Source organism: Rana temporaria, chromosome 2 (assembly GCF_905171775.1).
Source record: "Rana temporaria chromosome 2, aRanTem1.1, whole genome shotgun sequence".
In the NCBI taxonomy this organism is placed as follows: Eukaryota; Metazoa; Chordata; class Amphibia; order Anura; family Ranidae; genus Rana; species Rana temporaria.
In genome coordinates this window covers 317579631-317593721 of record NC_053490.1, presented here as the reverse complement: position 1 = coordinate 317593721, position 14091 = coordinate 317579631, and the positions used below count along the sequence as shown (strand labels likewise).

The window sequence follows — 14091 nt, the reverse complement described above, 5'->3', positions numbered from 1 at the left end:
GTATGGGGGTTTTGCGGGGTATGGGGGTTTTGCGGGGTATGGGGGTTTTGCGGGGTATGGGGGTTTTGCGGGGTAGGGGGGTTTTGCGGGGTATGGGGGTTTTGGGGGGTATGGGGGTTTTGCGGGGTATGGGGGTTTTGCGGGGTATGGGGGTTTTGCGGGGTATGGGGGTTTTGCGGGGTATGGGGGTTTTGCGGGGTATGGGGGTTTTGCGGGGTATGGGGGTTTTGCGGGGTATGGGGGGGTATGGCGGGCTATGGGGGGGTATGGGGGGGTATGGCGGGGGTATGGGGGGGTATGGCGGGGGTATGCAGAGTATGGGGGGCTATGGGGGGGTATGGCGGGGGTATGCAGAGTATGGGGGGCTATGGGGGGGTATGGCGGGGGTATGCAGAGTATGGGGGGCTATGGGGGGGTATGGCGGGGGTATGCAGAGTATGGGGGGCTATGGGGGGGTATGGCGGGGGTATGCAGAGTATGGGGGGCTATGGGGGGGTATGGCGGGGGTATGCAGAGTATGGGGGGCTATGGGGGGGTATGGCGGGGGTATGCAGAGTATGGGGGGCTATGGGGGGGTATGGCGGGGGTATGCAGAGTATGGGGGGGTATGGCGGGGGTATGCAGAGTATGGGGGGCTATGGGGGGGTATGGCGGGGGTATGCAGAGTATGGGGGGCTATGGCGGGGGTATGCAGAGTATGGGGGGCTATGGGGGGGGTATGCAGAGTATGGCAGAGTATGGGGGGGGTATGGCGGGGTATGGCGGGGGTATGGCAGAGTATGGGGGGGGGTATGGCGGGGTATGGCGGGGGTATGGCAGAGTATGGGGGGGGTATGGCGGGGTATGGGGGGGTATGGCGGGGGTATGGCAGAGTATGGGGGGGTATGGCGGGGGTATGGGGGGGTATGGCGGGGGTATGGCAGAGTATGGGGGGGTATGGCGGGGGTATGGCGGGGGTATGGCAGAGTATTGCTGAGCTGGGAGGGATGGCTGGATCTGTGACTGCAGTTGTCACAGATCCAGCCACAGCACTGCTGACACCCCGCGCTCCCCCCCCTCCTCCTCTCGCACTGTACCAAACGGTACAGAGAGGAGAGGGAGGAACCGGCGTCATCAAATGACGCCGGTTTGTTTACAAGTGATCGCTCCGTCATTTGACGGAGCGATCACGTGGTAAACAGCCGCGATTCGCGGCAATTTACTGTGATCCGTGATGCGCCGGGTCTTCTAGACCCGGCGAGCACGGACACTTCCGCGAGCGCGCCCCAGGGGACGCGCAAACGCGGAAGTGCACGAGGACGTCCCAGGGACGTCCTGTCACAATAACTCGACCGCGCTGTAGCAGTATTTCTGCTATGGCGCGGTCGGCAAAAGGTTACATTACATCAGTCTCTCCATAGAGCACAATGTGTGGTCTGATTGGGCCCACCTAAAAAATGGACAGGCAGGGGGTGGTTGGCTCTTGCGGGGAGGAGCAGACGCTTGCAGTGAGACCCAGAACAAAACTGCACAGTGGAGGCAAGTATAACATATTTTTTTTGTTTTTTAAACTGAACCCATACAATCCCTTTAAACTTTTTTTATTTAATAGGGATTTAGCAGGAATTTTGTAAAATTGGCTGTTTTTGTATTTTTGCGACTATATTGGTTTGATAAACATTTGCGCAAATACCACGGGGTCTAAATTTTAAAATGTTTATTCTAAAGGTAATATGCTTTTAGAAAATGGTTTTGTGGTCTTTTACAAATTCTGTAAGCTGTAAGGGAAAAATTAAAACCTTCATATTCAAAAAGACACAATTTAAGTTACAAATACTGTATGTATTGATGTATGTCACTTTCTTTTTTACCCTGAAAATAGAGGGTAACTGTGCCTGCGTGTTATACGCAGGGGGCTGTGGAAAGTTTTTTTTATTCCTTATACTTCCCTCTTAAAGTTGGGGTGTGTTATATGCCATATTTATTCTCTCAATACTGCTTTTATATTTGGTAGGAATTTTGTAAAATTTGTTGTGCTTTTAACTGCTAATAATGGTTTTAGTGTATTTTTAGCAAATATATTGGTTTGATAAACATTTGCGCTAATACAGTGGGGTCTAAAAAAAAAAAATCGGTGGCACCTTTTTTTTATTTTACTTGTGTTCTTTCAGAAAATATATGGTTTGGGGGGTGGTCTTTTACAAATTCTGAAAGCTATAAGTGAAAAATTGCAAAAATGGTCTGGCCAACTGAGTGTACAAAATGAAGCACAGGGCCTGGAAGCAAAATAGTTAGACCCCTATTTGAATATTGTAAGATTATTTATCTTCAAAGTCTATCCATACCTTGATGCCTATTATAAGAGTATACCTATGCCCACATAACATAAAAGCTTTTATTGCAATTTTTGATAGTTGCAATTTAAGTTCTGTGATTTATTTATTTTTCTCCAAAAGATTACATGGAATTTGCTTGTATAACACATTCCACAACCACGTAGACTTGACTGAAAATATTAAAGGCTGTGTTAAAACCATTTTGTGGTTGCTGTTTGTGCCTGCTGGGGGGAGATTCAGCTGCTTCATTTGTTCTGGTGACAACAGTCACTAATTCAGAAAGTGATGGGAAAATCCAAAGTTTGCAATTGTTACTGACGTGGGAATATAGAGGGAAACTTTCATTAAGTACACCTGTTCCAAGGGTTTTTCCACTTTTTGTGTTTTTGGCAAGTGAAAAGTTTCCCCACAAAGGGATTTTAGGGGTCCTTTTGCCATACCGTTCATTTCAACAAGTCTTCCCATAATGTTAAATCTGTAATAAACATATTTTGGGCATGTTTACCTGGTGTGGACATCTAAAAGCCCTGAGGCTACTGCTGGACCCTGCCATCTTGAATCTATTGTCAGCAGCCAGAGCTGTTGCCAGTGTGACGTGGTGGGATTGCCCTTTGCTCCTCTTCCCCTGGTAGCTGAAGGCTATGCAGAGAAATGGCAAAGGAGATGTGACAGCACAGAGTAATTTTACACTCCCAGAAGAGAGGGTAATGATGTGCCATGAGGGGAGGGGCTGTGCTATGTAATTGTCTGACATTTCTGAAGTAGTCCAATTTTGTGGCTGGTTCAGACATACTTTGCAAGTCGGCTAAAAAAAAAAACCTCAGGCCAAATGAGGTACTTTCAGCCAATGTTCGGCTCCTCCACCCCTGTACCTCAGGCCAAATGAGGTACTGCAGGCCTATTTAGCTTGAATTTTGCTTGTCTTGCAAACCGAGTCATAATTAAAAAAAAAAAAAGTTGCTTGCAAATCGACACCCTCAAACCAAGTTACTCTTTTTCTGTACTCGCACCCCCCCATGTTATGGAGCTGTGGAGAGGGTGAGGTGTGTTGTAGCCCAGGAGGGAACATTAGCCAGAAGTGATCAAGCAAGACATTAAAGCGGAGCTCCATGCCAGGCTCCACCCAGAAGGAGAATCGCCACTTGTCTGCCACCTCCACTGCTGCATTTGGCACTTTTTGGGGTGGGGTACCTGGTTTTGACAGGTACCTGCTCAGTTTGCCATGGCGAAGTAAGCTGGAAGTCTGTGTCAAAGCCCCCCCCCCCCCCCGCAGCAGGCCCATTGAGAAAGCATAGCGCAAGTTCGCACATGTGCACTAGAAAACGGACTGTGGAGCCAGCCGCAAGGCTTCACTGCTGGTTTCCCTTAGTCAAGATGGCAGCAGCACCCAAGAGTCGATAGAAGAATCCTCGAGTGAGGAGGACACTGCTGGATGCCTGGATAGGCAAATGCACTTAAAGCCCTTTCACACTGGGGCGTTGATGCTGTTTTTAGCTGCATTTTACCGTTTTTGCAGCGCTATTCGGCCGCTAGCAGGATGCCTTTAACCCCCACTTGCGGCCAAAAAGGTTAAACGCTGCAGTGGCACTTTGCCGGCGGTTTCAGTGGCGCTGCCCATTGATTTCAATGGGCAGGGGTGCTTTAGGAGCGGTGCTACTGTCTTGCCAGCGCACCGATACAGTGTGAATGGAGCCGCTCTTTCAGGGCGCCTTGCAGGCGCTATTTTTAGTATTATTGTGCCTCAGTGCTACAGTAACTCTGCAACAAAAAAATTATCGTTGGCTCACTGTTTCTGCTAAATCTGTATTTGGAGGGAAAATTGGAATGTACATTTTCTTCAAAATCCCAAATTCAGTTTTTCCCATACTAGACAGAATACTGGAAAGGGCGTTTCAACCACTTAGGTTTTTGTCTTGTTTGCATTTAAAAGCCAATTGAAATCCTACAGCCAGCAGTTTGTCTTTAAAGCGGTTGTAAGGTACAATTTTTTCCCCCCCTTTTAAATAGCTTCCTTTACCTTAGTGCAGTCCTCCTTCACTTACCTCATCCTTCCATTTTGCTTTTAAATGTCCTTATTTATTCTGAGAAATCCTCACTTCCTGTTCTGTCTGTAACTCCACACCATAATGTGAGGCTTTCTCCCTGGTGTGGAGAAAGCCTCTTGAGGGGGCGAGCAGGAGAGTCACTAACACACAGCTCCTTTCTCTATCTGCAAAGTAGATGGCGCCCTGACACTCCTGCTCGCCCCTCAAGAGGCTTTCTCCACACCAGGGAGAAAGCCTTGCATTACTGTGTGGAGTTACAGACAGAACAGGAAGTCAGGAGTTCTCAGAAGAAATAAGGACATTTAAAAGCAAAATGGAAGGATGAGGTAAATGGAGGACTGCACTAAGGTAAAGGAAGCTATTTAGGGGAAAATGTTTTACCTTTACAACCCCTTTTTAATATCAAAAGTGTTCTTATTCAAATGGTATTTTCCCTTTACAATCCACTTACTGGAAACACATCTAAAATCTTTACACTTTTTTTTTGTCATCTGTTCATATACTGCCTGTCGGTTTGAGATTTTGAGACAAGAAATCCTACATGTAAAATGCACATTTTAGTGCATCGTAATGAACCAGGATCTAGTTTGGCATTTCGGAAATAAAATGTAGTGATTCATGAACTGGTAAAATGCATTGGGTTTTCCTTGCAGGGCAAAATAATGAAAATGTCAGGTTTCAAGTAGAGCACGGACTTGCCATTTTTACCAATTTGCCCAATATGAGCCCATCTTTGCGTTTTGCCCAGCAAGACTTGGTCACTTTCTGAGTCTGTAGACTTTTCACTGTTTTCACAGCATACTTTTTTCCATTCAAATAACCCTTGTCCTAAGGTGACATCAAAGTTGCTGGCACACATACTGATCTTTTGAAGTTGATACCAGCTGTTTTTGCTACCACTGAGATGGGAAATAATGTTGAGCTTTCATGCTGTTTGCTAGCCCAATAATACAATTCTTTGTTATCTACACTTTAGCTGTTCAGGCCGCTGTAACAAACAATTCAGTTAAAGGTCAGTACATATAAACCACTTAGAGGTTTGCGCTGACAGAAAATCAACGTACGCCGCAGGAAGCGAAATATGGGCGATTTAGAAGGTAAAATGGAGATGGCCACGTTGCAGTATAATGACAAATTGTGGTGGTGTGATGCAAGTCACTTCCAAGCTCATTTATAGAAGTTTGATTGTCATTGTGTTCATGTAAACACTTTATTCTACACACGCAAAATCAAAGTAGACATTCCTAGGTATAAGGAGGCATGGGGAGTTTTTGGAAATTGTCAAGCTATTGGCGTATGCAACTAAGGGCCCTTTCACACGGTATAAGGAGGTATGGGGAGTTTTTGGAAATTGTCAAGCTATTGGCGTATGCAACTAATGGCCCTTTCACACTGTGCAGGGACAGCCCTGTCTTTCCTCCGCTCTCCCCTATGGGGGATCGGATGAACACAGACCGTATGTCCGTGTTCATCCGATCCGCAGACGGAAGAAAAAATAGGATTTTCTTCCGTCCGCAAAATCAGAGCTTTGCGGAGGCGGGTGATTACGGGTGTCAGCAGATGGTCATCCGCTGACACCCGCAATCATATAGGGACCAATGTATGTCCCGTTTTTATACGCAAACGGATGGATGAAAATGCGGACATGCGGGGTCTGCACGTGTGAAAGGGGCCTTACCCCATACATTCTGCTATTTCTGAGTATGGCAATACCACATGTGAGACTTTTCCACAGCCTGCCCAACATGCGGGGAGCGGTATTTTAGGGGCATGCATTTCAAATCCAATTTGACTACCTATTGCACTTTTGTGAGGCACTGTAGTGGCAGGAATGGATGCTCTCCCCCCTCACCTTGCACACTGTACAGATCAGTGCGAGTAGAGGGGAGGAGTTTAACTGGACAAGGTTTGGTTTGTTGATATCTGATCTGTCATTGGACCGTGATCACGTGGTAAAGGGACACTGTCATTGGCCCTTTACCCCCATCTGACTCGCTGGGTCTGGTCATTCCCAGGTGTGAGCGGGAGTGCTATTCTGAGAGGATGTCCTAGTGCGCCCTCCCAGAGTTATCCAACCGTGGATATTACAGTGGGGGGGGGGGGGGGAGATGTGGATTAACCTAATAATTATTGTAATGTCCACCTCCCCCCAAGTTAATGTCCACCTCCATAGTTATTGTAATGTCCACCTCTTCCTCCCCCCATACTGTAATGGCGTCACCCGGTGCTAAAAAATTGTCACCCCCCCAACTATAGCCCCCCCCCCCCCCCCCCAGTACAGACAGCAACCCCCCTCGGTGCAGACCTCAGCACCACTAGTTTTATTTTTTTTCAAAGTTATGCTAATGTGTTTTTATGTTTTCGGCCGACGAATCTGACGGCCGACACGTTCCAGGTTTCAAACCACTTTTCTTTTGCGCGAGTAATCTGACTGGTCGTCAGTATTAGTATAGTTGGCCTTGACAGTTCCAGGTTTAAAACCACTGCTTTTTTTTTTTTTTTTTTTACCTGACTCGTCCCTTGGCAGAAATTATTGTAATCTGACCCGTCGGTGTAGGTGACCCGTCGGTGTAGGTGACCCGTCGGTGTAGGTATAGTTGGCCTTGACAGTTCAGGTTTAAAACCATTGCTTTTTTTTTTTTTTACCTGACCCTTCCTTTGCAGAAATTATTGTAATCTCATGGGTCGGTGTAGGTGACCCGTCGGTGTAGGTGACCCGTCGGTGTAGGTGACCCGTCGGTGTAGGTGACCCGTCGGTGTAGGTATAGTTGGCCTTGACAGTTCAGGTTTAAAACCATTGCTTTTTTTTTTTTTTTACCTGACCCTTCCTTTGCAGAAATTATTGTAATCTCATGGGTCGGTGTAGGTGACCCGTCGGTGTAGGTGACCCGTCGGTGTAGGTGACCCGTCTTTAGCTAAAAATACTAAGCAAATCTGACAGTCGACAAATCTAAAGTGACCGTTACACTTCACGCTTTTTTCTTTTCTTTTTTTTTCCCACTGACTATTGTAATCTGATGGGTCGAGTAATCTGATGGCTCAGATTAGGCAACCAACCGTCAAATTAGGCGACATGTCAGATTTGCTTAACTGCTAAATCTGAGCCAGTATTTCAGCTAAAGAATGATTCCTGAACAAAGTGACTCTCTCAGTGAGAGACCTGTAAAGCCAGCCATAGAAGAATCAAAATTGGGCCGTTTCAGCCAGAACTGGCCAAATTTAAATCCATCTATGGGCATATGCTTGTTGTAGTGAAATTCATCTATGGCTTGATATCCATCAAGATAAACCAGTCAGGGGCTCCTCCACCAAAACTGACTGATGGGGATGAAATGAAACAAAACTGCTTGATCTGTAGTGGAGGGAAAAATATAGCTGTATAGCCTTTTTTAGTGTTGATAAAAATAAAATCTGCCTAAATATCTAACTTCAATTGAACGGCCCGCACAGGTTTGCCACCACAATTAATCTGTTAATTTTGCTTTTGGGCAGGGTGTTTGACTCTGTTCTAATAGGCAACACTGTGTTGATTAAAACTGGGTTGCCAAATCTGGTATTTTTTAGGAATGAAAAATGTGTAAAGTAAGGCACTAGCTTTTAATTGTGTTAACACATTAAGTGCTTATTCACACCAGCTGCTGTTATAACCAGCGACTGGCGCTGCAGTACCGATGTCGGTTAACTTCCTTGCACATATCACCACAACATGGTGGTATGAACCAGGCACATAGGTGACAGTGCATTTTTGTCTTCATTACGGTGGGAGAAATTGAGAACCAGCTCTCAAACATTTGTTGGAAATTCTGACAACAAATGTCCAATGGAGCATACACATGGAATACCCGCTCAACACAGTACCACCGCTCGTAGTGTAAATTGGTCCTGTCAAAGTGAGTAGTGCAGCCTTACCGTTGTGCACTCTGGACATTGGTGCCCAAAACATATCGGATATTGGCATGGTGGGCAACCCTACGTGCAATGCTAAGGAGTGCTCACAATTTTGTAAAGCAAATTTTTTATTTTGATATATTTGATGTAGAAAATGGATCTCTGTATTTGGGTGACTCCCTGAAGTCTTGGGACAATTAAAGGACTCATTTCACAGATTTTGTGCTTGTGCAATAAGTCCAATGCACATTTTTGTTTAAGCTGAGAGATCCATTTGAATGACGGCATGCTTGCAAGGATTTGTGTTTCAGATGCACATTAAGGAAAATCCTTCAGTGACATAGGATTATCCTTGAATAAAAATAGACTAGTGCAAAGTTACATAACATGTTGTACATATTAAATGATTTAGTCCTTAACGCAAGCGCTTGATTGTATGTTTGAAAGGCAAGCGTTGGCATGGGGAATCTTGAGGGACAGACAGTAAACTCAATGATACTGGTAAGAGGACAGATGTGGAGATCGGTGCTACCACTTTTCATTGCAAAGCAATTAAAACTGTTTACAGTAGCAATGTTTTTTTCCCCCCTTTAATAAATGCTTTTAAAAAAAGTGTGGGTTTGTTTTTTTTCCCTCCATACTTGGGTGGATGCAGCATCTGTCCCCTGACACCTCTACACTGAGAACCGAGTGATCTAACATAGCTGATGGCTCAGTTCTCACAGCTCCCTGAGAAGTCGGCAGCTCTGTTTTTCCACACTCATTGGAGCGACTCGCTGGGAGGCTGAGACAGGTGCCAGGCTAGGCACCTGGCAGATCCAGACTCCCATTGTGGGGATGATACGGTGCCTGGACCGATTCTGTGATGTCAGCAGATTGCAGACCTCAGTCTGCTCTCTGCTGAAAATGGATCACAGGAGTGCCTCTAATGCCGCGTACACAGACATTCCGACAACAAAACCATGGATTTTCTTCCAGCGGAATGTTTGCTCAAACTTGTCTTGCATACACACGGTCACACAAATGTCGGAAATTCCGATCGCCAAGAACGCAGTCACGTACAACAAGATTTTTTTGCGTCGGAATTGCATACAGACTATCGCAATTTCCAACAAACTTTTGTCTGGAAAAATTGAGAACCAGCTCTCAAACATTTGTTGTCGGAAATTCTGACAACAAATGTCCAATGGAGCATACACATGTTCGGGTTTTCCGACAACAAGCTCACATCGAACATGTTGGAAATTCCGACTGTGTGTACGCAGCATATGCATGCCAATGGGGGCATATGCACTGAGTGCAGTAGCACATATATTTTCTCCCCAAAAAAAACGGGCAGACAGGCTTTTATTTTTATATATTTATTTTTTTTATCTGTCAGTGTGCAGATGACACAATGCACAGAACGGGCTCTGTGCCCTGAGCTCAGTGTGAACCAATTCCAGCGATCACAAATGGTCGCAGTTCTCTCCCTTCTGCTTTTGCAAACGTGTGTGTGTGTGTGTGTGTGTGTATTCTTTGCCCTAAAACAATTTTGGGAGTGTTCTGTCAACTACTGGCTGGGGGGTGACATCCTGGCTTATCGAAATCCTTGGAGTTTCCCCCCACTTGGCAATCAAGCTATAGTAAGTAGCCAATCCTCAAAAGAGCCCTCCAGACTCACAAGTACTCATAGGCTGCCCAAGTCCAAGAGAGGGCTGTTGCAGCTGTGCACAGGTGCCGTAGATGGCAGAGTCCCAGATCGGCTATTTTCGGAACGCGTGACGCGCTTTTCCGCAAATCAATCGTCTACGCCTATTTATAGGAACGCCTATTCCCCGCGGGAGAAAGAAAATGAACTATATATTGGTATGTACAGCGATAAAAAAAAAAAAATACCAGCATACTGTAGCTGACGCAAGTATGTTACATGTACATAGATGTTTTTTAGGGTGAACCTCCGCTTTAAGAAGCTCCAGCTCAATATTGATCGCATGCAAAACATGCTTGATGAAAGACTGCTTGCTGAGGTTGACTGCTGCCAATTTTCCTGAGAATTAGGACAACCGCTTTACAGTTAATTCCTTGTCAAAAAATAGAAATCCATTCTTATACACTTGTGAAAACTTGCCTTTGTTATGCTATGAAATGTAGCCTTCAGTCAGAGCTTTTTCTCTGAATCTGAATAGGAGGGTGGTGTGTATGTGTGATAGGAAAAACACCACCGGTTTCTTTGAATGTCACCACACAGCTGCACTCTTTGCATTCAGCTTGTGATCAAGAAACGACCCCCACAGGACATCAGGTTACTAATTTCCAAGGGTCACATTAATCACGGTAAGAGGTCGTCTTGTTCTGCTTCTCGTTGACTGATTTCTGTTCATTGTACCGGTTGACTGCACTGTTATTTTCTCCTTTCCTCATTTGCTCTCTGACCTCAAGACTAGACTCCAGTTTTTTTTTTTTTACTAATCCTGTTCAGTGTTTAGAGAGGCAATCACATAATTAATGCAGAGTACTGAATTACAGGTCTGCTTTCACCACCATTTGAAACCTATTCTTTGCTCTTTTGAGGATTGGCTTTATAGCTTTATATGCTTAGGGGGATCTGTATTTTATACTAGGTGTTGTTAATGTGTATACGTTTTTTCTAGCTTGTAGAATGTATGACTGTTAACTATTACTGTTGGGGCTCATTAACATCATGCACCATGGGCAACAATGCTTAATGCAGGCGCAACACAAAATAAGTAATACAATTTTCTGTAGGCTTACTCTAAAGCAACACATTGGTGTGCCCTGAGCAAAAATGGGGCATACTGCATTTAAGAGCCATGTGTGCTGCAAAACAAAATCATTTGGCTCCTGCTGTGACAATGCACAACTCATTAAAAAAAATTAAAGCATGACATCACATGTTAAAGCGCCTTGTGAAAACATTTTCACAAATGTGCCTTAAGGGGAAAGATCTTAAGCTAGCTCAAATGTTTTCACTAATCACACATTTAAAGAAGATCTCCAGGAATAAGCCATTTTTAAAATGTTGAAGTTTAACCAAACAAAATTGATGACTTTTCACATAAATAGAGCTTTCTTTTGCTGGTATTTGATCGCCTCTGCGGCTTTTATTTTTTGCGCTATAAACGAAAATAGTGACAATTTTGAGAAATTCTATATTTTTTACTTTTTGCTAGATCTCCAAAAAGATATAAAACATTTTTGTTAAAAAAATCACAATAAGCCGTCATCTGTTTGTTCAAAAGTTATAGCGTCTACAAAATAGGGGATAGTTTTTTTTGTTTTTTTTTCCGAGTAATGGTGGCGATCAGCGATTATCGTGACTGCGACATAGCGTGAATTGTGCCAGCATTCCTGCAGAGGTTGGAGGGTCAGCCTGTCAGTGCTCAGACTGCACACTGCATCAAATTGGTTTGCATTGCTGTCATCCCAGAAGGGAAGCCTCTTCTAAAGATGGTGCAGAAAAGCCCCCGAAACAGTTTGTTGAAGACAAACAGGCTAAGAACATGGATTACTAGAACCATGTCCTGTGGTCTGAGACCAAAATAAACTTATTTGGGTCAGATGGTGTCAAGCATGTGTGGTGACAACCAGGTGAAGAGTTAAGGACAAGTGTCTTGCCAACAGTCAAGCATGGTGGTGGCAGTGTCATGGTCTGGGGCTGCATGAGTGCTGCCAGCACTGGGAAGCTACAGTTCTTTGAGGTAACCATGAATGTTACCAAAGATATGCAGCTGTATACATTTTGGAGAACCTTTTTAAGAATAATGACTTGTTGGCAAAATTATACAATGGAAACTAAAAAAATTTGCAGTTTTATCGCTTATATCGCAAAAAATATTGCTTGATGAATGATTGAAAAATTATTACATTTACCAAAAGAAAGCTATTTGTGAGGAAGAAAATTATGAAAAAAATATTTGGATAGTGTAGTATGGTTGAGTAATTGTCATTCAAAGTGTGAGAGTGCTGAAAATTGGTCTGGGCGGAAAAATGCATAAGTGCCTGGTATTGAAGTGGTTAAGAAAAATTAAGTTGAACTGTGCCGGTGTGAGTGGAAGCGGAGGGAGTCGGTGATTGCAACGGATCCACCGAGATCTGCGATTGGGGGGGCAGATCGCAATTAAAATACGATTAATTGTACAGCTCTTTTGGGAATGCAAGTTCAGGAAATCATACTAGTGCTTAGATATGCATCTAATTTTGGATAAAGACACTAAAGCATGCATTGTGGTTGCTTGGATTTCAGTTTGTAATATATAGGATTCCTAACATCGTAGAGGCGTCTAAGCAGGAAGTGGGAGCAGGTAGTCAAAACCAGGTACCCACGGCCCCCAAAAAAGTTCCAAATGTGGCAGTGGAGGGTGCAAAAAAAGCAGAGCTTCCATTTTGGGTTGCACTCTGCTTTAATTATTGAAATGTTAATTTGTATTTTGGGCCTTGTGGAACTGCCTTTGTTAAATGTTACATTTTTAGATGCTTCCCTTTCTTCTGTATACTTCTAAAAGAATGAATCTTTTGGTTGATATGAAAATCAAGTTAAATTTACACACAAGGCTTATGTATTTGTCTTATAATGGACTTTTGTGTATCGGTATGTAATATAGCCTTATTTCTGCTAACTGTTTTTTTATTTTGTCCCTCAGGTATGGCATCACAGCTGCAGGTGTTCTCCCCTCCTTCAGTGTCGTCCAGTGCCTTCTGTAGTGCTAAGAAACTCAAAGTCGAGCCTTCTGGCTGGGATGTTACGGGACAGGGTAATAGCAACAAGTATTACGCACACAGCAAAAACCTTGCTCAAGGGCACACAAGTTCATCTCACCAGGTAGCCAATTTCAGGCTACCGGCCTATGAGCCCCACCTCTTAATCCCAGCCACTGCAGCAGAGCACATTGTGGTAACTGCTGCAGACAGCACAGGCAGCGGACCTACGACCTCCTTCCAGAGCAGACAGATTTTAAACCATAGAAGTAACCTTTTACTGGAACCCTACCAAAAATGTGGACTGAAAAGAAAAAGTGAGGAGGTGGACAGCAACGGTAGCGTGCAGATTATTGATGAACGGCCACCTCTGATGCTGCAAAACAGAACCGCGGTGGGTGCTGCTGCCACAACCACCACTGTAACCACTAAAAGCAGCAGTTCTAATGGGGAGGGGGATTACCAGCTTGTTCAACATGAAATCCTGTGTTCCATGACTAACAGCTATGAGGTCTTGGAGTTTTTGGGTAGGGGGACATTTGGCCAAGTGGCAAAATGCTGGAAGCGTAGCACAAAGGAAATTGTTGCCATTAAGATCTTAAAGAACCACCCTTCCTATGCCAGGCAAGGTCAAATAGAGGTGAGCATCCTCTCTCGCTTGAGCAGCGAAAATGCAGATGAGTACAACTTTGTGCGTTCCTATGAGTGCTTCCAGCACAAGAACCACACTTGCCTTGTTTTTGAAATGTTGGAGCAGAACCTTTATGACTTCCTCAAGCAAAACAAGTTCAGTCCTCTTCCATTGAAGTACATCAGACCTATCTTGCAGCAGGTGGCCACTGCCCTAATGAAGCTGAAAAGCTTGGGGTTAATCCATGCCGACTTAAAACCAGAGAACATAATGCTAGTTGATCCAGTTCGCCAGCCTTATCGAGTGAAGGTGATAGACTTTGGTTCTGCCAGTCACGTATCAAAAGCAGTGTGCTCCACCTACCTACAGTCTCGGTACTACAGGTAAGTTTGTTTAAATTTTTTTAATTTTTTCATGAATGATGAGCTGATGAAAAGGCAAATTGGAGTTGATACATTTTGGGACTGCACTGAAAACCGAGCGATCGGAAAACGCTGGTCGCTTGTTTTTCAGA

At 44.5% G+C, this 14091-nt stretch overlaps 1 protein-coding gene across 9 annotated transcripts in view; it reads left to right on the top strand.

The window, feature by feature from the left end:
* Positions 1-14091, top strand: part of HIPK1 (homeodomain interacting protein kinase 1) — a 117084-nt gene that overhangs the window by 28868 nt on the left and 74125 nt on the right. For all 9 annotated transcript variants that reach the window (XM_040337457.1, XM_040337456.1, XM_040337451.1 and 6 more), the window contains exon 2: positions 12892-13960. In XM_040337457.1, coding sequence (XP_040193391.1) covers positions 12894-13960 — 1067 coding nt within the window. In that variant the 5' untranslated portion in view covers positions 12892-12893. The remainder of the gene's footprint in view (positions 1-12891; positions 13961-14091) is intronic.